This window comes from Mustela nigripes, chromosome 4 (assembly GCF_022355385.1).
Source record: "Mustela nigripes isolate SB6536 chromosome 4, MUSNIG.SB6536, whole genome shotgun sequence".
Lineage (NCBI taxonomy): Eukaryota > Metazoa > Chordata > Mammalia > Carnivora > Mustelidae > Mustela > Mustela nigripes.
In genome coordinates, this window is record NC_081560.1 from 113,335,799 (window position 1) to 113,361,859 (window position 26,061).

A 26,061-nucleotide genomic window follows, 5' to 3' on the forward strand; every position below is an offset into this window, starting at 1 on the left:
TATATATATATATATATATATATATATATATATATATATATATATATATCTCCGTTCACTAGGGAATATATACTGAATACGTAGTGATTTCCTGGTCAGTAACGTCATGACATTTTTCCTATGCTAACAACAGAAATGAGTTTCCATTCAAAGTAATGGCAAAAAACTTTTGGGGGTAGGATTAATTTTATTTTTGCAAGTTTTCTGTTGTTGTTGTTGTTTTTAAGATTTTATTTGTCAGAGAGAGAGCGAGCACACTCACAAGCAGGCAGATTGGCACGCAGAGGCATAGAGAGAAGAGGGCTCCCCGCCAAGCAAGGAGCCCGATGTGGGACTCCATCCCAGGACATAGGATTATGACCTGAGCCAAAGGTAGCAGGCCAACCCACTGAGCCACCCAAAAGTCCCGGTAAGATTAATTTTTTTTTTTAAGATTTTATTTATTTATTTTACAGAGAGAGATCACAAGCAGGCAGAGAGAGAGAGAGGAAGCAGGCTCCCCGCTGAGCAGAGAGCCCGATGCAGGGCTCCATCCCAGGACCCTGAGAACATGACCCGAGTAGAAGGCAGCTGCCCAACCCACTGAGCCACCCAGGTGACCCCCGGTAAGATTAATTTTAAAACAAAATCCATTATAATATATATAAATAAATGCACACACACACACACACACATACTCAAATATATATATTTGAGTATGTGTATATCATGTATACATATACAAGTAGCTGGCATTCAAGGAGCACCTGGCTATGGGAGTCCCAAACAGAGCAAGTATGCCACTCACCCCTGACAAAATCCAAAGGCAGAGAGAGGCACCATAGTGAACCAGGAAAGGAATTTATTTCAGTGACGCTAACACAAGGAAGACAGTGGACCAAGCATCTCAAAGACTGACTCCAAAGCTCTGAAAAATATTTCCAAGTTTATATAAGAAGTTTATATATAAAGTTTATATATAGTTTATATATATTTATAGTTATATTTTATATATAGTTTATATATATTTATATAGTTTATATATATAGTTATATATAAAGTTTATATAAAGATATATAAAGATATATATGTAAGGTTTATATAAAGTTATATATATAGTTTATATAGGAAAAATGTGGGGCAAAAGACAGTGGGTACTATAGATGGGCAGTGAAAGTCCAATGGAGTCTTTGGAGTCAAACATGGGTGGGGGGCCCCCGGTAGTCCTTATTCTTTAAGGAGGTAGTGTCTTTTAGGGGTGGGATTTCTTTGCTCTCTTGGTCTTCCACCTGAGCCGAGAGACAAGCTGGAAAGAAGAAACCAACCAGAAAGTTTGAGGTCAAAATGGAGGCAGCTGAAGTCCTCTTTCATATACACAAACCGCTTTTCTGGATGGGTGGTATTGGAGAAACAATTAAAAATAAAGGGTCATCTCAGAATTCTGCCCAAAGAAATGATTTCAGATTTTGGCCTGGGGAACCATAGATGTAGTTGCTATTTACTGCTGAAGAATAATTCACACATAAATATACAAGTATTTTCACACGGTATCATTTTTATCTACTGTTGTGTTTGTTTGGTATTTGCCTTATTCTCAAGACAAATCTGTGGTGGTTATTCCCACAGTTGATGGACACACACAAATCTACAAGTCACACAGAAATAACTTTCATAAAAATGCATAGAGACTCACTGACAATAAATACATTTACATACCCTAACTGGAAATAATGTCAATTTGAGCGCTTATCTTGTGACAGACACTGTTATATCTCCATGAAAGTCATACATTTTATAGATAGCTCTGCTTTGTTACTGACATATTTTTAGTTTAATATATTTTGAATATTCCCAGTATAATTTAATCTATTTCTTTCATATTTAGAAGCTGCTGCTTGTTATTGTACTTTGTGGATGAGCATATTTTACCCATAAATTCTTGAATATTTGTACTGACTCAACTAAAACTGTGAAGAGCATTATTTATATAAATCTTTGAATTATAGTAGCATATAACCCAAGAAGTGAAATTACTTTAGTGAAGTACTTATTTAAAATCTTTTAAGTATGCATATATTTTCTGGCTTAGTTAAAAAAAAAAAATCATTGTTTCCTTAATTTTGAAAAATTCCTTTTCTTCAATTCCGAGACAAACTCTGCTTGGTAGAGATGTTATTTTCTTATTGTATTACTGGATTCCATTTTGTTAACATTTTAATTAAATTCCCTATTCACAAGAACTGATAACTGACAAATATCTTCCTTTTTATTAGTATCATGTCTAAAAGATACACCCAGTTCTTTTTGCTTTTTTTTTTCAAAAGATCTTATTTATTTTACAGAGAGAGATTGAGATCACAACTAGGCAGAGAGGGGGAGAAAGCAGTGTCCCTGCTGAGCATAGAGCCCCATGCGGGGCTGGATCCCAGGGCCCTGTAATCATGGCCCAAGCTGAAGGCAGGGGCTTAACCCACTGAGCCACCCAGGCGTCCCAACTTCTTCCTTTTTTTGTTCAAGTTTCTACTTTAAATCTTAGAATAATAATGAAAAATGACCACCTATGTACCATTTGCTTTATTTGACAATTTCACATTTTGCCACATTTATCTTGTGTTTGCGAAAACATTTTAAAATAAATATTTCACAAAATACTTAAGTATGTGTCTCCAAAACTAAGTACATTCTTTAATAGCGCATCTATAATCAAACTCCCGTAATGTCCACAAAAGTCTTTCAAAGAGTTTGGGAGTTGGGGGGCGGGGCTCGTTTTGTTTGTTTGTTTGTTTGTTTTTACCAAATCAGGATGCACTAAAAGACCACAAATTACATTAGTAGTTCTTATACGTAGGGCCTAACCTCCGGGGGTGGAGTAGGTCGCGGTCCCTGAAAACGCCAGAAGAACAGACCTGCCCCAGCAAGACAGGTTTATTTACACATTTATTTAAAGAAGTGGACGCGAAGGATTATGGTAGACGTAGTCTTGAGATTGTTTGCTTACCCAGCAGAACTTGCGCCCTGGCTGCGGACAGTGCTGCGCACGCGCAGGTTCGCCATCTTCCTGGTGCCCCTTTTGCGCCAACGGGTTTAAGGAAGCCCGAAATCCCGTTACCAGATTTCCCAGTAACGCTCAAGGTCCTGGTTGCCCACCTTCCTAAGAGCAGAGGTTTGAGCGTTGGCCGGGTGGGAAACGGTGGAGGCCCTCGGTGGGGAGGAGACCCGGGACCCCGCCCCGGGGCCCTTACGGCAGGCGGGGGCTTTTTGGTGCGGGCCAGCGGTTTGAGTGAGTGAGTCCTCAGCTGTGAGCGAGTGGTCCTGTCCGTACGCCCCGGGATGGGGCGCGTGCGCATGCGTGAGGGTGCGCTCTTGTTGCGTGGGGTGCCCCGTGACTTAGAGTCTGGGTAGGCTTTCGAGTGCTCTGGACCTGCTCTCCTTTGACTTTGGCGTCAGTGGCTCTCATTTCTGGGGATAGTAAGTTTCGAGAGGTGCAGATTTGGGCTGCTGGGTGAGGGCTCTAATATGAATTTGTCCTCTGCTCTTTTTTTTTTTTAAAGGCTTTATTAGAGCCGGAGCCGGGAAAGGGGCGGTGGGAGAAGCGCACTCCCCGCAGAGTGGGGAGCCTGACGAGGGGCTGGATTCCAGGACTGACATCATGACCTGAGCTGAAGTCAGATGCTTAACGAACTGAGCCACCCAAGCGCCCCTATCCTCAAATCCTACATCCTGATTTCCAAGGAACCGATGGGCCCCTGTCGGGTTAAGGAACTGCAACACCAGAAACAGAATTCTCATCCTGAAGAGAGCCCTAGAGACGCTGGATCTCAGAGCTCCAGAGTTCCAGAATGGAGACAGTCCCAGAAAGGGGTAGAACCTAGAACTGCAGGGCATACCATGGCAGTTCTTTATTTTCCTGTTGCGGTGTCGCTGTAACTGAACTAACCTGAGTTAGCTACTTGGCGAGTCACAGGTAGAAACTATGCAGTTGTTATGCAAAGGAAAATTTGCAGCAAATAAGGAGATCATGAGGAATAACTTAACAAAACCATAACTCTGTGAGATGGTGGATGGGTTCCTTTTATTTAGAGAGGGAATGAGGTTCCTTTTATTTAGAGAGGGAATGAATATTTAGAAAGGGGATCCTTGTCATCGTATGTAGAGCAGGCATAAAGTTGTTTCTTAAGGAAACATGCCAGTACATAAATACTATGTACTATGTACATAGTATTTATACTATAAATAAATTAGATTCTATGTTATATTAGTGGTGCATGTGCTCTTTGAGCAGAGATTTTAGTATTGTGATGAGGTAAAAGTGGTCATTCTAGAGGTCACTCCATGGTCCTACCTGCGCAGGTGAGAGTCACGGTTAAGCTAGGCTCAGACTGGTCTGGATGAGCTAGACCTGGTCCTGGCAGTAGCTGTTGCTTGAGGGGTGATTTCAGTTTCCATTTGCCTGATTTGAGGGTGAAGCTGGAAAGAAGAGGTTAAGAAACAATGTGGGGCAGCAGGCATTGAGTACAAGCAGGTGGGCAGTAAAAGTCAGGTCTTGGGGTCTAGCAGGTGACAAATCCATCCTCTAGTTTTATTCTGCTGCTCATTCTTCAGGGGCACAGGGCAAAGGTCCATCTTCTATAGTTGCTTCCTGCTGGGCATGAGGGTGGTCATTGAAATTGTTAGCAGAGCAGAATTTTCCCTCAGGTTTTGATGTGTCTGTGGGTCACCAGGTTTAACCCTTTAACCCTAAGCTGCTCCTATCTTTGTGTTACTACCAGCTGTAATTCTTGGCCCCCGGGCATTCGTAGAGAATTTTATCAGTCAATGATGCAAAGTCTAAACGGCAGTCTGGGAGCAGTAGGATTATTAGTGGTCTCAGGAAAGGGAGAAACCATGGAGTATTGGGTAACACTGTTTTAATAGCCTGCAGTCCTCATCAGGGGAATTTTCCTTTTTGGTTGAAAGTATGTAGCCAGGCTGTCTGCTTGAAGATTTTTAAAATATCTATTTCCACTTCACTTGAAGTATTAATCCAGGTACAAAATGAGTTCCTCCTCCTTCTGCCAATAAGTACTGTAGGATTAGTCATCATCTAGCGCTATGTTGGCTAAAGAGTTTAGGGACATTACTAAGTTTTCAAGGGCATATCCTGTGTTTTTAGCTAAGGTTCCTATGACATCAGTTAATTTCCTTGCAGTGACTTTATAACCTATAGAACTTCCCCAAGAGGCATCTACTCCCAACAGCCAATCCAACACCAGCCAGAATTAGTTCTGAGGCTTTTTTTATCCAACGGGAAGACCGAGTATGGGTTTTTGGTGGAGCTAGCTAGCCCTGTATTACCATTTTTCTTTCTTTCTTTCTTTCTTTTTTTTTTTTAAGATTTTATTTATTTGACAGAGATCACAAGCAGGCAGAGAGGCAGGCAAAGAGGAGGAAGCAGGCTCCCTGCTGAGCAGAGAGCCTGATGCGGGACTCGATCCCAGGACCCCTAGATCATGACCTGAGCTGAAGGCAGTGGCTTAACCCACTGAGCCACCCAGGCGCCCCTACCATTTTTCTCTTGAGGGAGACTTCACTGTCCTCTTGAAATAATAAACCCAGGGGCACATGGGTGGCTCAGTCACTTAAGAGGTGGGCTTTTGATTGCCTCTCAGGTTATGATCTTAGGGTTGTGGGAGCAAGCCTCCTGTTAGGCTCATGCTTATCAAAAGTCTGTTTGAGATTCTCTCCCTTTCCCTCTGCCCCTCCTCCTCTTCACTTGTGCGTTCTGTCTTCCTTTGAAATTAAATAGATAAAATCTTGGAAAAAAATAATAAACCCCAAGTACTGTACAGTTTCCTTAGAAATTAGGCCTTTTCCTTGAGACTTTATATATCCTGTCTGCCAGGAAACTTAACATGGATAAGGTATTTTGGTCAGAAACCTCGTGGGTGGGAGTAGCTATCAAAGTACAATCTACATACCATAATATAGTGCTATTTTTCTAAACTTAATTCTCTTAAATCTCATCCCAGAATTTCCCCAGAGATGATGGGGGAGGTTTTTGAAACTCTGAGGTAAAACAGTCCAGCAGTACTGTTGTGTTTGGTGGGAGAGAGGATCTTCTCGCTCAAGCAGATAGTACTTGGAATTCAGGATCTAGTGGGATGCAGAAAAAGGTATTCTTTTGCTCTTACACAATGTAATATTTACTAAGTAAGTTGGTCAGTAGAGTAAAGGGATTGGGTATTACAGATTGAATGTTTCAAGCAGCTTCATTAATAGATCTGAGGCCTTGAACAAATCTGTATTCCTCACTTCCCAGCTTTTTAATAGGTAAAATTGGGGTGTTATATGAGATCTACATGACCTAATCAAACCCCATTTTAAGAGCCTGTTAATTACTGGGTGGATCCTTTGTTTAGCATCTGGGGCTAGCAGTCTGTTTCGATTTCACTTTTACAAATGTGTTGTTAATGGCATGCCCCCACCTGCCCTCACACCCGGACTTTCGGGTTGACTTGCCTTATGATATTTTGGGGGGAATTTTCTCTTTTAAATACTAGGATATGTTGTGATAATGACATGAGTTCAGTTCCTTGGTACCTAGGAACTTGAATTTCTAATTTGTCCTATTCTGAACTTACTGTGGACCCCAATTTGTCTAAAGTATCTCATCCTAAAAGAATATGAGACCTTCTGGCACATATCAGAAAGAGTGTTTTAAGAGCTTTGATCCTATTTCACAAGTCAAAGGATCCAGAAACCTTTTCATGTCTTTTTTTCCTGAGATTCCTTTCATATTACAATTTTTGTTAGAAAGGCTACCCTTCTGGGTGTTGAGTACAGAGAAAGTAACTCCAGTATCAAGTTAAAACTCAAACAACTTCCCTCCCACTGCCCAGGTTACTCAGGGCTTCTTGTGGGAGATGAGAATCTAATGGTCCAAGACCAGTTGGGGAGCCTTGTGGCCCTATCATATCTCATCTTCAGTGAGTGACAGCCGAAATGATTGCGCTTTGCCCTTCTTTCTGTTCGGGAGTGGTTTGGGCAGTCCTGTTTCCAGTGCTCTTCCTGGTTACAATGTGCACATTGATTGGACCCCAACTTTGTTGGTGGTCTCTTGGTCCCATAGAGGGGGCTTGGGGCACTCACTCATGGGTATCATCTTTTCCTCTCCCAGGTTACTTCACGTAGGCTGGAGAGCTCCCACTGAAAGAGCAAATTGCCTTCTCATCTTCTGGTCTTCTTTTACATCCTGCATCACATCCAGTTATGGAACACCTTGAAAGCTAGTTCTAGAAGCTGAGCAGGGTTAGTATCCACACTTATGCCAATTTTGGAGTTTCCTTTGGCTGTCCAGAACAGTTTGAGATATGAAATAGGTTATTAAGGGCCATTCAACTACCCTGAACCTCAGGGTCCCAGTTTGTATTTCGTCTTAGGCAATTTTATAGCCTTTGCAAAAAGGCTGATGGATTCTCATCTGTCCTTTGTTGAATGTCCCATAATTTGGACCAGGAGATCTACTTACCTCCTTCATAGTTTTTAAAAGAAGCCCTCAATAATGGCCAAAATGTTCTCTCTCGTTGTGGGAGTTGGGATCCCCCTCAGGGTCAGTTCTTAGCACTGCCTCCTCATTTGGTCTCTGAGAACTTGATCCTGGCTGAATTTTTTTTATCAGCTTCCTGTCTGGCCTCTGCTAACACAGTAAGCTTTTCTTCTGCCATTAAGAGAATGGTGAGCAAAGCTTGCATATCTTCCCAGACGGGTTGTAAGTAGAAAAGGTATCCTCTATTAAATGTATAAATCAATCAGGTCAGCCCATAATAACCCTTTAGTGTGTGCCTTACAGTTATACAGGTCTGAGATAAAAAATGGGACATGCACATTAATGAGACACCCATCTCAATGGCAACATTCCCATCCTTGGCTTAAAATAGGTCCGTAATCTGGTAGTGCTATCTGACAAGGGAGGATAAAAGGGTGCTGGAGACATCTGAGAAGGCTTTGGGAGTGTTTGCAAAGGATTAGAGCCTGGTATTCATGAAGCTGGGATAGCTGAGGCCCAAATAGAGAAATAAGGCAGAGGCTTATTACAATACAGTGGTTTGGAGGAGGTGGAGGAGATGGAGATGGAGACAAAGATTACCTGACCCCAAGAGTACAGGACGCATTTTTAGGGTTTTCAGTTCTACCTTCATTTCACAAATCTTAAACTTCCTTTGCAACCCCTCATTTTGATATAATGCCATAAAGCACTGACCATATGGAATCTCTTTCCATTTTTCTTTCTCTTTCACAAAATAAGCTCAACTGTAGTGTCATAGTAAAATTTAAAGTCCCATTTTCTGGCCACTTCTCTTCATCCTCTAGAGTCTATTATTGTGGCCACCCTGTGTTAAGGAGGAAAGTCATCTGTTTTAGGATTAAAGGAAGGTAGTCAAATACTTTCCATTTCTGGAGGCTACAGCCCAATGGAGGCTTTCCTTCAGGGTGGAATTGTCCCTCCCATAATCTGGAATTCCTTCTTAGGGTCTCCTCTCACCCTCTCTCAAGGTAACTTTCAGTGTTATTGGTGACACAGGTGCAGTACAGCCTTACCCACAATACATATGAGACTCGTTTGACTTAAAATCAAGCCCACAAGGAGAGTGGGTTAATGCTAAGGTAATCCAAGTGGGTGTGGGTAGCTGTGCCTTGAGGAGCAGTGGCGTGGTGCATAGGCTGCCCCTCTTCCAGCCCCTCAGCGTCCACCTAGTCTTAAAGGATTTACTTGGGGAATGGCTCAGGGAGAATCTGGTTTAGATTCAGTAACTCAAAGCACACCTCTCTTTTTAAGAGGAAAAAAAAAACCAGGAACAGTGTCAGATGTCCCCATCAAATGTTAACAGGTCAAACAGATAAGATGGAGATATCCGGGACGCCTGGGTGGCTCAGTTGGTTAAGCAGCTGCCTTCGGCTCAGGTCATGATCCCAGCGTCCTGGGATCGAGTCCCGCATCGGGCTCCTTGCTCCGCAGGGGGCCTGCTTCTCCCTCTGACTCTGCCTTCCACTCTGTCTGCCTGTACTCGCTCTCGCTCACTCTCTCTCTGACAAATAAATAAATAAAATCTTAAAAAAAAAAAAAAAAAAAGATGGAGATATCCTTCACCCTTGCTGATCCCAGACTAGTCTCGTTTGGGCCACTTCCCATCTGCCAGGCTAAAGCATTCAGCCTCTGAATGGCCAGCTTGTGTTATCCTTTGCCACCAGGGATGTCTGGACTCGACTGTAAAGAGCATTTAATCCCCTGCAGTGTTGATCAGAGAGGCCCTGTTCTTAACTGACTGTCGACCTACCAGGCTTTGTGAGACAACTCAAAGAAAATACTCTTAGAGAGTAGTGCCATAGGATTGGTACCATTTAGTTCTGTGGAGAGATTCTTAGCAAGAGGCTTGGAGTGGCCACAGTCTCTTTAAGGGAGCCGCAACACCTGTCCAGCAAAACAAGCCCCAAGAAAGGAGAGCCCCCCCCCCCAAGAATTCCATCCCCCAGTCCTGGCTAATTGAATGGGTTAGCCCAAAAGGACTGCTGGTTCTCAATGCTCTGTCCTTTGAAAACCAGGGCAGAACCTCAGAGGGAGAACAGTCCCAAGTGGGTTACCAAATCTGTGAGCAAATTGCTCACTACGTCAGGTGGGGTTGTTGCACAAAGTCAAATTTATTTGAAGCAAGTAAGGGGATTGTGGGGAACTTCCAAAGCTCTGACTGTCCTATCAAGGGTGGATGGTTCTTTTGTTTAGGGTTAGTATGAATATTTAGATAGGGAAACCTTGTCATTATATGTAGAGGTGAGCATGAGGTCAAGCTTATGTCGTAAGGAAACTTGCTTATACATAGAGTGTATTTTTTTTTTAAAGATTTTATTTATTTATTTGACAGAGAGAGATCACAAGCAGGCCGAGAGGCAGAGAGAGAGGAGGAAGCAGGCTCCATGCTGAGCAGAGAGCCCGATGCGGGGCTCGATCCCAGGACCCTGGGATCATGACCTGAGCTGAAGGCAGCGGCTTAACCCACTGAGCCACCCAGGCACCCCTACATAGAGTGTATATTAATAAGTGAGACTGGTGCTCCTTTTTGGGCAGAGATTTTATGAGGTAGAGTGGCTGTTGGTCATTCCAGAGGTTGCTCCATGGTGCATCTGCACAGGTGAAAGTAGGAGGTTAAGCTCCAACTGGTCTGGGTGGTCTGGGCTGGCTGGAGGTTTTGTCAGGGCAGTGGCCTGAAGGGTGGCTTCAGTTTCAGTTTGTCTAAGTTAAGAGATAAGCCAGAAAGAAGAGCTGAAGGACAAATGTGACAGAGGTGGGTACAAGCAGGCGTGGAGGTCAGGTTTTGGGATCTAGTTGGATTCACCACCACATCAGACCCCTAACTGCCATGTTTAACTCTTTATATTTAATGTTATTACTGACTTGGTTATATTTATGCCCACCATTTTGCTATACTTTTCCTTGTGTATTTCATGTCTTTTTTGTTCTTTTGTTTGTCCCTTTACTGCCTTCTTTTGTATTAAGTGGATATTCTTTAGATTTTCCTTTGATGAATTTAAGTAAATTGTTTTAGAACAGTTTCTAGATTTATAGACTTAAGATCAGTATAATGCAGAGATTCTGTTAGAGGCAATTAGCCGGGTTCTAACAGGAAGTTGGGAGGCCATCCACAAGGAAGTCATAGGCAGCTATGGGGAAAGTTGGGGGCCTGAGCTGGAATCACTCCAAAACAAAGCTACAAGAAAGCTGGATTCAATCAAGATAGGTCCGTGAAGGTGGGTGCCATGACAGGAGACTCCTGACCAAATAAGGAGGGGAAAACCTTGCTTCTAAGAAATCCCCACCCCACCTAATGAATATTCTACTCCCTAGTTAACAACTGTCATTCATAAAAGAGAAACCCAGACTCCCAACACCCACACTTACTGAGCACGCTCGCTCTCTCTTGTTCTCAAATCTTGAGAATGTAGTTTCACTTTAAAATAATAAACTTCCCCTCTCTGTTGTGTCTGGCCTTGAGTTCTTCTTCGTGGCTGAGACCAGGAACCTTTGAGGACATCTTTGGGATGGGTGTGGTTGAAGCCCCCCAGCCCAGGGTCTTCTCTAACCCTAACCCTAACCAGTTCACCCAGTGACAACTCCCTAGATGCTACATTAATTTAATTCCTCTATTTTTAACATTTAAAAGTAGTATGGTATGTTTGTCCCAATTAATGAACCAGTATAGTGCATACGTTTTCCTATTTCCTCAGTTTTTCTGTAATGTTCTTTTTTCTGTTCTGGGTTCCTTTCTAGGATACTGCATTACATTTAGTAGCTGTTTGCTTAAGTTCCTTGTGGCTATGATCATACTCAAAACTCATGACTTCCTAAGTAATTTCCTTCTTTTCACTGGATTCTGTGTTCTTGAGACTCTTTTATCTCTCAGTATACCTATATAATGGTATGCTATTGCACACTTCTTCCCAGCTGTGCTCGGTGATGTTATGTTGGTTGTATGGAATTGGTCATGGCAGGAGTATTTATGCATCTGAAATTGGCAACTAAAAGTTGAAGGTTTGGGGGGGATTGGGGGTAGCTTTTTATTTTGTTTTGGGGGGATTTTTTTGGTTGTGGTTTTTTTTTTTTTTTTTTTTTTTTTTGAGAGGCTGCTCATAAGTATTTGAGTCAATTGGTATTACGTCTATGTGTCCATTCCCTCTCTTTTTAGGAACGAACAGGACATTTTACCTACTGGTATGAAAAGTATCTGTAGGCAAGGAGCTGGAGGGGAGGCAGGATCATTTATGACTCATCTCTGTTCTATTATTTCTCAGTTGTATCTTCACACATCTTCATGCTTCTTTAAGAAAAGCAGAAAATGAACAAACCCCAGGTGAGTGGTTTTTTTGTTTTTTAGTTCCTACTTTGTTTTACATTAGCTCTTATGAATAAGATATAACCTTTAAAATGTAAATGTGGAAATAGATAAATGTCAACTTTGGGAGAAATATGGAGTAGCAGGTTAGCAGCAGGGCTGAGGGGCTGTTGTGGTGATGACCTTCAAGTACTTAATGTTGAAGTTGTCAGTGCTGAGCTATACATTTGTACCTGATAGCGATAGCAAACATTATTACACGAAGTGCAATGAAAGTGAGAATAACCCATAATGATTTTTTTTTTTAAGATTTTATTTATTTATTTGACAGAGACACAGTGAGAGAGGGAACATAAGCAGGGGAGTGGGAGAGGGAGAAGCAGGCTTCCTGCTGAGTAGGGAGCCCAACATGGGACTCAATCCCAGGACTCTGGGATCATGACCTGAACTGAAGGCAGATGCTTGACAACTGAGCCTCCCAGGCTCCCCAAATGATAATGATTCTTAATGAGACAGAAAGATTTTCCTGAAATTGTGAGGTGGCATGTTCTACAGATGTTACTTAGGTTTAGTTCAGGGATGGTTTGTTTAGGACTTCTATATTCTTTTCAGTTATCTTCTATTGATTACTGAGAGAAATATTGAAGTGTCCAACTTTATTAATTTTTTTAAAAGATTTTATTTATTTATTTGACAGACAGAGATTACAGGTAGGCAAAGAGGCAGGCAGAGAGTGGGGGTGGGGGGGAAGCAGGCTCCCTGCTAAGTAGAGAACCTGATGCTGGGCTTGATCCCAGGACCCTGAGATCATGACCTGAGCTGAAGGCAGAGGCTTAACTCACTGAGCCACCCAGGTGTCCCATCCAACTGTATTAATTTTTGTCTGTTTTCCCTTTCAGTCCTATCAGTTTTTACCTCTTATATTTTGAAGCTGCTTTGTTAGGTACATGTACATTTAATTTTATCTTGGAAAATTGATCATTTGTCATTAATGTAATGTGAATTGAATGTACCTATTTATCTTCAATAGTATCTCCTAATACGTAGTCTGTTTTGTCTGATATTAATGCTGCAACTCCAGCTTTCTTTGGATTATTGTTTGTGTTATATTTCCTTATCCTTTTTCTTTTAACTTATATATTTTTATAATTAAAGTGAATTTCTTATAGGCAGTATATAATTGGTTCTGTTTTTTAACCCCCTCTGATGATCTGTCTGGTTTGATTAGAACACTGTATTTAAAAATTGGTTATTGATATGGCGATTAAAATATTCCATTTTGCTAGCTATTTCTCTGTTCTATTCTTCCTATCTTTTTTCTTTTGAATTTGTTTTCTGTTACTCCGTTTTATCATTGCTATTGTCTTATTTGATTTGAAGATTTTATTTATTTGACAGAGAGTGCACGCACACAGGCATGGGGAACAGCAGGCAGAGGGAGAAGCAGGCTCCCTGATGAGCAGAGAGCCCTATGTGGGGCTTGATCCCAGGACTCTGGGATCATGACCTAAACCTGAGCTGAAGGCAGACGCTTAATCACCTGAGCCGCCTAGGCATTCCTTGACTTATTATTTTTACCTTCCTTTTTACTTTTAAAATAGTTAGTGAAAGGCTTATAATAGCTATTTTTAATTAATCAGAGCCTCCCTTCAAATATTAAACCACATGATGTTATAGTATAACAACCTTATAGCAGTATATTCCTAATTCTTCTTTCCTGTCCTTTGTGTTCTTGCACCATACATTTTACGTTAACATGCGCTCTATACACATAATACAGTACTACTATTTATGCTTTAGACAGTTATCTTTTAGAATAATTATTGGCAACCTGAAACCCATGGGTGAAATTCAGCTCCCTGTCTGCTTTTACAAATTAAGTTTCCTGGGAACACAGCCTCATGCTTTCTTCTATGTATTGTCTGGGGCTACCTTCACAATACAGTGTTTACTATCTAGTTCATTACAGAAAAAAATTTCTAACCTTTGCTTTAGAACACTTAAAAATTGGGATGGGAGGAATTAACTTAAATTTTCCTTTTTATTCTATTTCTATTACTCTTCATTTTTATGTGTAGATTCAAGTTTCATTGGCACCATATTCCTTTATTATTTCTTGCAGAGTAGTTCTGCTGATAAAGAATTGCTTAAATTTTTGTTTTTCTGGGAATGCATTATTTCTTCTTTTTTTTTTTTTTTTAAGATTTTATTTGAGAGTGAGAGTGAGAGTACAAGGAAGGGGAAGGGCAGAGGGAGTGGGAGAAACAGGCTCCCTGCTGAGCAGGGAGCAGGGCATGGAGCTTGATCCCAGGACCTCAAGATCATGACCTGAGCCGAAAGCAGATGCTTAACTGACTGAGCCACCAACATGCCCCTGTTTCTTCATTTTTGAAGATGTTTTCAATAAATAATTCTTGGTTGAAGTTATTTTATTTGTAGGGGGGTGTTTTTATTTTTATTTTTTAGTTTTGAAATCTTTTTAACTTTTAATATAGTATTGTTGACATATTAAATTAGTTTTAGATGAAAAACAGAGTGACCTGACTATTATATAACATGAAATGCTCATCATTGTAAGTAAATTACAGTATTTTTGAGTATATTTCTTAGGCTGTACTTTTCATCCTCATGACTTATTTATGTTACAGTTGGGAAGTTTGTACTTCTTAATCTGCTTCATTAATCTCTCCCACCTCCCCTCCCCTGTACTCTTTGCAACCACCAGTTAGTTCTGTATTTATGGGTCTGTTTCTCTCTCTTGTTATGAATGTGTTTCTCTTTTTTTTTTTTTTTTAAGATTTTATTTATTTATTTGACAGACAGGGATCACAAGTAGGCAGAGAGGCAGATAGAGAGAGTGGGGGGGAAGCAGGCTCCCCACTGAGCAGAGAGCCCGATCTGGGGCTCAAACCCAGGACACTGGGATCATGACCTGAGCCGAAGGCAGAGGCTTTAACCCACTGAGCCACCCAGGCGCCCCGAGTCTGTTTCTCTATTGCTGTTGTTCGCTCATTTGTTTTATTTTTCAGATTCTAAATGTAAGTGAAGCATAAATGAAATTATATGAACTTGTCTTTGTCTGGTTTCACTTAACATAATACCCTCTAGGTTCATCCATGTCACAAATGGCAAGCTCCAGTTCTTTTTCATGGCTGAATAATATTCCATTCAACCTTATCCATTTTTATCCATTAATCTCTATCTTTATCCATTAGTCTATCAGTGGACACTACCGCTGCTACCATATCTGGGCTATTGTAAATAAATATAGGGATGCATGTATCTTTGAATTAGTATTTTTGTTTTCTTTGTATGAATACCCAGTAGTGGAATTACTGGTTCATATTAATATATTAATTTTGGGGGGACCCTCCATACTGTTTATCTTAGTGGGAGCAACACCTACTTTTCCACCATTCTGCCCACTTTTTAATTGGGTTATTTGGGTTTGGGGTTTTTTTTTTAATGTTTGTGTGAATGCTTTATATATTTTGGATATTAACCCCTTCTCAGACATGTCATTGCAGATATTTTCTCCCATTCATTAGGTTTCCTTTTCATCTTGTTGATGGTTTCATTCATTGTGTGGAAGCTTTTCAGTTTGATATATTCCTGTTTGTTTTTGCCTTTGTTTCCCTTGTACCAGGAGACTGATTCAGGAAAGTATTATAGAGGTTGATATCCAAGAGATTACTACCTGTATTTTCTTTTCAGAGTTTTATGGTTTCAAATTTTCCATTAGGTCTTAAATCTATTTTGAGATTATTTTTGTCTGTAGTGTAAGAAAGTGGCCCAATTTCATGCTTATGCATGTAGCTGTCCAGTTTTCCCAGCACCATTTATTGAAGAGAATGTCTTTTTTCTCCATTGTATATTCTTGCCTCCATTGTCATTGAATAATTGTTCTCTCTCCTTCTCTTTATGTGTATATGTATTTTTTTTCTGGACTCACAGTTCTGTTCCATTGACCTATGTATGTGGTTATACATAGCCTCATTGATCTTTTATCAATAGCCTCATTGATCTTTTCTTTGTTCTTTCTTTTGTCATCTCTGTTTCATTTCTTTCTGATCTCTAGTATTTCCTTCTCTCTTTCTTTTTAGATTTATTTATTTATTTATTTTAGAGAGAGTGCAAAGGGGGAGGGAGGTGCAGAGGGACACAGAGAGAGAGAATCTGAAGTAGACTTCTTGCTGAATGCAGAACGCAACACAGGGTTCACTACCTGAGCTGCAATCAAGACTCAGATGCTTAACTGACTCAACCACCCAGGAATCTCTATTATTTATTTCTTTGTGCTAACTTTGGGTTTTGTTTTTTGTTTTTCTAGTTCCTTTTGGTGTAAGGTTAGAGAGTGGGGGGGAAATTACCCATGTATTTGAGTTATTTCTTGTTTTTGATGTAGGTCTTGAGCACTGTAAATTTCCTTTAGTACTGCTCTTGTTCCATCTCTAAGACTGTTGTGTTTTTATTTTCTTTTCACTTCTCTCCAGATATTTCTTTTTTTTTTTTTTTAAGATTTTATTTATTTATTTGACAGAGAGAAATCACAAGTAGATGGAGAGGCAGGCAGAGAGAGAGAGAGAGAGAGGGAAGCAGGTTCCCTGCTGAGCAGAGAGCCCGATGCGGGACTCGATCCCAGGACCCTGAGATCATGACCTGAGCCGAAGGCAGCGGCTTAACCCACTGAGCCACCCAGGCGCCCTCTCCAGATATTTCTTGATTTTCTCTTTGATTTCTTCATTGATGCATTCATTTTTGAGGAACATGTTATTTAGGTTTAGATTTAGATTGGCACATATTTGTATTTCTTTTAGTTATTTTCTTGTGATTGATTTCTAGTTTTGCCCCATTGTGGTTGTTTTTCATCTCTTACTGTATTCCCATTTCTAGATTTCCATTTGGTTCTCTCTGCTGAAATTATCCATTTGATTTTGCATGTCCTATACTTTTTGAGTTTAAACATACATTAGAGTCTTTAACATAAAGTTATAATTACTTAAAATCCTGTTAGATAGTTTCAACATCTATGTAATATCTATTTCTGATGGTTACTTTATATCTTTGTAGTATTTTATTAGTTTCTTTCCTTTTCATATGCTTTGTGATTATTTGTTGAAGTGTATATGTCTTGGGTCAGACTCTAAACTGGGATAACTAGATTTTATTGCTAGAAATGGCAATTCCCTATGAGGCCTTTAGTTCGCAGGTTCAAGTTTAACTAGTTAGGAGTTGGGCAGAATTTGAGAATTAATTTTCTGTTACTACTCTCAGGGTAGAATAGGCTTTCACTTTCTAAAAACTTACCTTGTGTGTAGGATACAGGTTCATTTACCAGAGCTCTCTGTTCATTTGAGTTTTAAGGGTTCTCCTTGTGTGTATCTCAGAGAGGGTCTCTTTACATGCTTTTATTTATCTCTTGTCTTTCTGTCAGCAATATTATATTAGTCCTTTTGTTATTCCAAGCTTGTTAGCTTGGTGGTAAGAAGTTATGGGCAGAATATGCTCTCTTACTCCAATATGGCCTTAGTGTTAAGTCGTCCCTGTGTCCTTGGGTCATGGGGATGTGGCCTTCTTGATTCTCTTGGCCCCCACCACCCATCAAGCTGTAGTTGTTGACTCAGTGCATAACCCTGCTCTTCCCCAGGAATAGAGTAGGTGCCCAGTGGGGTTCACAGAGAAAAAGCCTGTAAATGGGCATCTGGGTAGCATGGTCAGTTGAGCATCCTACTCTTGGTTTTGGCTCAGGTCTTAATCTCAGGGTCAGGACATTGGGCCCTGCAAGGAGCTCTGCTCAGTGTAGAATGTGCTTGAGACTCATTCTCCCCCTCCTCTCCTCTCTAAAATAAATCAGTAAACCTTAAAAAAGAAAAAAAGAAAGAAAAGAAAAAAAATGCTTGTTAAAAGGTGCAAGTCTCCTCCATGTCTGTGGTCCGAAGGGGTTTCTCATTGTTGTGTCAGCTCACACTCTGTTTTCATTAATTAAATTTCCCTCTATTCTGGTTGACTTCTTACCTGTGGTCTAACTCAGGTAGGCAAAAATAGACATTTTCTCTCTTCCTGTGTATATTGTGTCTTCCTAGATTTGGGGTACATGGGTGCTTTGTAATCATGCCTCCCCTGTAAGGGAAAAAAATTGTGAATTTGAAATTAGTGTGACTAATTTTCATTGTAGGAGAAAAAGTGATTTTCTTCCTTGCTTTATGCATCCTGGAGCAGAAGCAAAGTCAACCCACGTGTTTTTAATGCCTTCAGTTTATGTTGTATTGCCTCATAGTCATAAAGAACATTTATCTATCACATTTCAGGCCCTACAGCTTTAACTCTTTAATTAAGCACAAGTTGTGATACAAAATAGTTACTTTTTTTCTTTTCTGACTCTAATACACATTTTACATTTTCTTTCCTTTGCTTTTTTATGTATGCTAGTATGTTCTAGTAATACCTTATTTTTAGTTTTGCAGTATGTTGTGTTTGTGTAGTATTTAACTTTCTAGAGAATAAAAACAGTGTTTTATTCTTGTTAATATTCACATTTCAAGGTTTAGAGCATTAATAAACTAAAATAAGCATAATTTTTACTTTTACTTTTCTTTTTTACTTCTACAAAATCTAATACAAGGTAATGTATGCAGTAGGCATATTTTAACATCAGTTCTCAACAGTGAACCTGGGAAGAATTTGTTTCCATATTTCTTTCCTGTGCTACCCCAATTCTGATAACTTCAGACTGAACAGAAATGTGCTCTTCCAGGGGTCACTGTCATTTGGAGATGTGACTGTGGACTTCTCCCAGGAAGAGTGGCAGCACCTGGACCCTGCTCAGAGGACCCTGTACAGGGATGTGATGCTGGAGAACTACCACAACTTTGTCTCAGTGGGTAAGCAGTTTTCATGTCAAATTTTGTATAACATGCACTTCATTTCTTAGATACCAAAATGTTTGGTCTTTTATAGTTTATGTGGTTGAGACTTTTGCTTCAGGATCTGCGGTTGTTAATCTCTTTTGAGCACAAGGAAGAATTTTTGTATGCTCACATCCCATAAATGTTTAAATAAGCCTCATCAACGTGCAGCTCCAGAAAGTCTGTCTTCTCTCTCCTTTAGAATTGCTATTAAAAAAAAGAAGAAGAAGAATTGCTGTAGCCCATGTCCAAATTCTGTGTCATTTTTCCTTTTACAGGGTATCCCATTAAAAAGCCAGATGTGATCTTCAAGTTGGAAGAAGGAAAGGAGCCATGGATATTAGAGGAAGAATTTCTATACCAGAACTACCCAGGTGAGTTAGTGAGTAACGGAAAGGTTAGTGAGGAAGCGAGGGGAAATTATAATCTAGGCAGTCAGTTTAGGAGTTAGACATTATTTAAAATGTTTTCTAAGAATCTCTTCCTAGTGGCACCTACTTTAGAAGTAGAGAAATGTAAAATATGTATTATATATAATATATATATATATATATATATATATATATATATATGCTAAAATTGGAAAAGAAAAGGGTAATGCTACAGAGGAATGTAAACTGGTTTTCTGATTATTCAAAGCTAGGGGTCCAAGGATATCATTTATGCAGATAAGCAAGTAATACTGGCTTTATTGCGTTTAATAGCACAAAGGTAAAACTAAGAAAAGTGAGAAAATCTACTAAAATTTGGTTCTTGAGGAGAAGGGAAGAAACACTGTTTTCAGTTTTACATGTTGTATTGTAGTACTTGGTACTATTTTTTAAAATTACCTATAAATTAATAAGATTACAAATTCATATTTACCAGATTAATGTAACAAAATTACAGCCTTAATTTTACAGTCGTACTTCTGTGGGTACCTTCAGAAAATGGGGAAAAGACCTGTTTTAGTGTTTAAAAAACATTTGCAAACAAGTGGAAGTATATGATGCTAAAAGGAAACCCTCGGTAAATCCTAGGAAGTAGGAAATAAAACATTCCCTAGTTATAGTCTGATAAAAGTAGAGGTTGGTTAAAATAAATAAATAAATAAACATACATGAGAAACTTGTTCTTTTATATTTTTTTTATTTTTGATTATTTTTTCTTTGTAAATTTCTGATAGTTTTCATGTTCTTGCTTTATGTCAGTATCAGTAAGAACTATATTCCCTCATACTTTTATTTTGCCCCATTCCTAATCGTAGTTGATTAGAATTCTTTTGTTGTTGACAGTGGTGTTTTTGTGCTTTTGTTTGCCTAGAACATCTATTTTTTTCAGTAGCGTGACAAAATAAATCTGTGCTCCTGTTTATTTCATGAAATTTAAATTAATGTACCTTTTATTGACGACTATATTCTGACCTTATTTGGCTGCTCCAGTTTTATTTTTAGGTTGCTTATACTCATGCTAAACATCATTTGATCCACTCGCATTAAATGTCACTTAGGCATCCTGTGTGCTTTGCCATATCACACCTTTCTTCATTATGTGCTTTCCTTGACTAGATACTAAATGCATTAACAAATGAAAATTACTCAGAACATTGTTTAGTGTATAAGTAAAACTCTATTTTTCCGCTTATTATATTGAATGTTGTTACAGTAAAAGTTAAGTGTACCTGCTTCCAAGAAGGAAGACTTTGAATGTTTGAGCCAGTGTAATGTCTTCTTTCTCTCAATGCTCAGCATGTAGTGGGTCTTTCAGAAGAAACAAAAGTAAATGATCCGTTACCTGATAATACCTGAGGTATGATCTAACAAAGAGAACGGCAATCATGTTATTCTTTCTTACTTTGGCATATAATCTGAAATGAACATTTGATTAACATGATCAAGGAAAGGAAAAATTTCATATTCTGAAAACATTGTGAAGGATCTCTGATTACTTACCTGAACCTATAGTTCCTGATTCATCAGGTATAAGATGGCATAGTGTCTAAAGATTTGTGTTTGAAAAATCTTTCTAGGTAATGCTGATACACATAGCTGGTTGAAGTCTATTGATTTCAAATTATTCAGATTTTTTAAAAATCAGACTTAACAACACCTGTTATGAGCAGTGATTATAAAGTATGGTCTGCAGACCTACCACATGTTTTTGTAAATAAAATGGTTTTGCAACACAACCATACTCCTTCATTTACATATGGGCTTTTTTGCCAGTTTCATGCTCTAATCGCAGAGTTTGATATTGTGATAGACGGGTATGACCTGCAAGACCTAGAAGGTGTACTGTTTTGCCTTTTAAGGAAAAGTTTGCCATCCTTTGGACTGAAGAATGAGAATAAAATTGCGTGAAACACTTTAAATTCAGCATTAAGAAAAAATTGTCATTCTCTCAACTCTAAGAAGCCATAGATTGTAACTAGATCATTATGTGATGAACCACTAAGTAAAAAATATCTTGCTTATTATAGTGTGACCTGCTGAGTACAGATCTGTGATCAATTATAAGAGGCATTTTAGAAAGTTAAATATGTGTATATTATATTGGGTGATTTTAGATTTTAGAACGTTAAATATGTGTATATTCAAGAAATACAGTATATTACAAAGCAGTGCTATTTATGACTGTGTTAGAAAGAGCTCATTTACATTGGAACTACTTTAAGATTTAGAACGAATATAAGTTTGAAAGTTTTACAAGTATGAAGATTTGAAAAGGCATTCTTGAAGGGTTGGAATAATGGTATTATTATGTCATTTTCCTAGATAGTAGTTAGCCTATACCCTAGCTGTGGCTCTGAGTGAAAGAACATACTTTGACCTTATAGTCAAGAATGAATAATTTAATAAGACAAAGAACTGACTAAACTGGCAGAGAGGATATTGATTGAGGAGTTGTAGGATGGCAGCTTAAAGATGTGATGTGGATTTAGTTGGTATAAATTTTGTTTGCTAGAATGATGACTTGTAACAGTCGTCATGTGGTACTTGAGTCAGGCCAGTGGTTTTTTAGATTGGGATAGAATTTTTCGCAGTGGGTAGCAAACATGGACAATATTTTTTAAATGGTAAATCAACATAAATGTTACTCATTTCCTGAGATTTGTTTGGAAACATATGATCCTTAAGTTTTGATAATAAACAGAAACCCGAAATGTGCAAGTGTGAGATGTGAAAGATAAAGGAAAGTTAAATATTAGTATTTTGGCATAGGCAATGCTATTTTAAGGAAAAATAAGTGAACATAGGTTCACGTGTTGAGTGGCTACAGTAGAGCAATATGAGCGTATCAAAGCCAAAATAGGGAGATACATTGAATCTATGTATCATTGAATCTATTACTTCTTTTGTCATTATTTTGTATTTCATTTTGGGACATTGGCATTCCTATTGGGAGGGGAATTTGAGTACAGTCTGATGACTCCTTGAATATAAGGCCTTTGGTGCTTTCAGAAATTTATCTTACTATTGTGTGGGAGGGAAATTTAACTGGAAGCATGAGAACTTGTTTGGATATTACTAAAACAATACAGGTTGGAATGTATTAGACCTACTCTGTCTCCTTAATGTCACATTTTCCTCCACGAACATCTTTTCCTACTCATTTTTCTTGTTATTCCAATTACTTTTCATTAGCTCAGTTGGACCCATCTTATTTCCTGTGATTTTTCTCCTACCTGAATCTGTCACTGTAGAATCTTCCATCCTCTTCACTGCTTCTTGAATTTAAATCTACATTTTTGGGGCGCCTGGGTGGCTCACTGGGTTAAAGCCTCTGCTTTCAGCTCAGGTCATGATCCCAGGGTCCTGGGATCAAGCCCTACATCAGGCTCTGGTCAGTGGGGAGCCTGCTTCCTCCTCTCTCTTTCTCTCTTCCTGCCTCTCTGCCTACTTGTGATCTCCGTCTGTCAAATAAATAAATAAATAAAATCTTTTTAAAAATCTACATTTTTGTCCATTTTGAATGTCTTACTTGTAAAGTGCTGAATAATTATATGTCTGCATGTTAATAGCTTTTCTTCCTTTTTCCACATATTTTCTCAAACTAGGTGGGGAAAGAGGCACTTTGATCCTGAGACACTACTGAAACCAATGTCAAATATATAAAAGCACATTTGTATGTTAATCCAGTTCCATTCGAACTGTAAAATTCTTACGGTTTGTTCAATATTTTCATTTTTAGAAGACAGCAGAGATTATTACGTAGCAGAGAGAATCCAGAAAAACAAAGACAAATACTTGCCGCAAGTTTTATTCAACAACAAAAAAGTGACCTTAGAGAAAGTTTATGCTTTAAGGAAATCATCTAATAAAAGTACAGATTTTATTCCTTCAAGAAAAATACCCTGTAAACATGACTTACATGGAATGAATTTGAAAAATATTTTAGTATCAATTGGTAGTAATAGATATTCTTCAAGGAGAAGGCCTCACATGTTAAATGTGTATGAGCAGTTACTTGATATAAAGCAGGAAAAACCTCATACTCAAGAGAGTTCTCATGAAAATAATCAATATGAGAAAGCCCTTGGTCATAAGAATGGTATTATTCAGCATATAAATACACAGTCTTCAGAGAAGACATTAAAATATGATGATGGAAAATCCTTAGGAAAAAAGACCACAATAATTCCACACAGGCAAATTGACACAGGAGAGAAACTCTGTGAATATAATGGACATGGAGAAACCTGTGAGAGGTCATCTCTTTTGGAATGTCATGGAGTTTCCTTTGAAATGAAACAATGCAAAGGCAATCAAATTGAAAATAATTTCAGCAGGATGTCACATGTTACTCAAGTTCAGAAAAAAAAGAGATGTGAGGGTCTATTCAAATGTAGTGAATGTGGGAAAACATTCAACTACAAGTCAAACCTCACAGTGCATCAGAAAACACATATGGGAGAGAAAACCCATGAATTTAATTCATGTGGGAAAACGAGACCTAAGTCACCCCTCACAGACCATCAGTTAGCACATATAGGGGAGAAACTTTATAAATGTAGTGAATGTGGGAAGTCCTTTTGCAAGAAGTCATCTCTTACTCGACATGAGGAAACATACACAGGGAGGAAACCCCATGAATGCAATGATTGTGGAAAAACTTTCTGCAAGAAGTCAGCCTTCACTCAACATCAGAGAACTCATACAGGAGAGAAGCACTTCCAACATAATGAATGCAGTAAGACCTTCCATCGCCAGTCAGACATTAAGGTACATCAGAGAATTTACACAGGAGAGAAACGCTTCCAATGTAATGAATGTGGCAAGACTTTCCATTGGCAGTCAGACATTAAGCTACATCAGAGAATTCATACAGGAGAGAAACCCTTTCAGTGTAGCAAATGTGGTAAAACTTTCTATCGGCAGGCAGATGTTAATGCACATCAGAGAATTCACACGGGAGAGAAACGCTTTCAATGTAATGAATGTGGTAAGACTTTTTATTGGCAATCAGACGTTCATGCACATCAAAGAACTCACACAGGAGAAAAACCCTTTCGGTGTAATGAATGTGGTAAATCTTTCCATCGGCAGTCGGATGTTAATGTTCATCAGAGAACTCACACAGGAGAGAGACGCTTTCAATGTAAGGAATGTGGTAAAACTTTCTATCGTCAGTCAGATGTTAATGCACATCAGAGGATTCACACAGGACAGAAACCCTTTCAATGTAATGAATGTGGTAAAACTTTCTATCGTCAGTCAGACGTTAATGTGCATCAGAGAACTCACACAGGAGAGAAACGCTTTCGATGTAATGAATGTGGTAAAACTTTCTATCGGCAGTCAGAAGTTAATGTTCATCAGAGAACTCACACAGGAGAGAAGCCCTTTCAATGTAATGAGTGTGGTAAAACTTTTTATCGGCAGTCAGATGTTAATGCACATCAGAGAATTCACACAGGAGAGAAACCTTATAAATGTAATGAATGTGGGAAATCCTTTTATGAGAAATCATCCCTCACTCGACATGAGAGAACTCACACAGGGGAAAAGCCCTATGAATGTAATGAATGTCGGAGAACCTTCTGCCAGAAGTCAGCCCTCACTCAACATCAGAGAACTCACACAGGAGATAGACCCTTTCGATGTAATGTATGTGGTAAAACTTACCGTCATCTGTCAGCCATTAATGTACATCAGAGAATTCACACAGGAGAGAAGCCCTTTCAGTGTCATGAATGTGAGAAATCTTTTCTTACAAAGTCGACTCTTATTAATCATCAGAGAACTCACACAGGAGAAAAACCCTTTGAATGTAACGAGTGTGGGAAGAGTTTTCGTCATAAATCTACCCTCACTACCCATCTGAGAATTCACTCAGGAGAGAAACCTTATAAATGCTGTGAATGTGGAAAAACTTTTGGCCGGAAATCAGCCCTTACTAATCATCAAGGAATTCACCTAGGGTAGAAACTCTGTAGCAAAAACTTGCTGGGTTTTTCCTCATACCCATTTTTCTTTGTGGTTACCTACTAGTCAAGATTTTCTGGCTTTCCATTCACATGAGGCCATGTGACCTCTGCCATAAACTCCAAGCCTATAAAGGACCTTGCTTGAAATTTTTCCTACTTCCATTTTTCTTTCCGTATCAAAGGGTATGGGGATCATCCTCAGGGTACTTGGGAGCTAATCATTAGAGATTATAGATTCACAGGTTTGAAGAAACCAGTGTCCTGGGCAGAGTTCTGCCTTCTCTAACATTCCTTGTAAGTCTTCTCATGAACCAGAAATAAATTTCAGATTTGTTCAGACCTTACACATTTAGGGCTTTTTGTTGTCATAGTATATCCTAGCCATCCCTTACTTCATATACCCTGTGAATCTAATGAAGGCATGAGAAACACTCTGTCAGAGAATTCATTAGGGGGGAAATATCTCAGTATTCTGCATCTTAATAAACTTTGATGAACAAGTCAAGCATTTTGTAAATCAGAAGTTTACAAATTTAGACACCATAAAATGAAATGAATGTAGGAGAATTTTCACAATCTGCTTCTGATTGGCCATCATATAATTGAGAATAGAAGCTAATAACTTGAAAAACACTTCAAAATTTATTTATCAGAGAATGCGTAACAAAGGAAAATTGTCAGTTTAGGAAGTGAGGAAAACATCCTTGTCTAGAAATAATCTTATTCTAGAAGCAATGTTTTGGATGCAACACTAAATAATCATTAATAATCTACCATGGGATATTTATTTGACCACAATGGTCAACATGTGGTTTTGAGACCGCACAAGTGAGTTGAGACATCAAAGTAACAGTACTAAGTGTGTATGTGACTAAAATAGCAGCACTTTGTAAACATCAGCACTAAGTGT

General features: G+C 38.9%; 1 protein-coding gene across 8 annotated transcripts in view; it reads left to right on the forward strand.

Annotated features, from left to right (window-relative positions):
* The first annotated feature begins 3,024 nt into the window (after positions 1-3,024).
* Positions 3,025-26,061, forward strand: part of LOC132016191 (zinc finger protein 658B-like) — a 30,578-nt gene continuing 7,541 nt past the window's right edge. The window contains exons 1-7 of one of the 8 annotated variants that reach the window (XM_059397352.1): positions 3,053-3,142; positions 3,531-3,943; positions 7,136-7,266; positions 11,800-11,858; positions 18,595-18,721; positions 19,024-19,119; positions 22,916-25,495. In XM_059397352.1, coding sequence (XP_059253335.1) covers positions 11,844-11,858; positions 18,595-18,721; positions 19,024-19,119; positions 22,916-25,149 — 2,472 coding nt within the window. In that variant the 5' untranslated portion in view covers positions 3,053-3,142; positions 3,531-3,943; positions 7,136-7,266; positions 11,800-11,843 and the 3' untranslated portion in view covers positions 25,150-25,495. The other 7 variants (XM_059397354.1, XM_059397359.1, XM_059397355.1 and 4 more) reach the window with 7 other exon arrangements.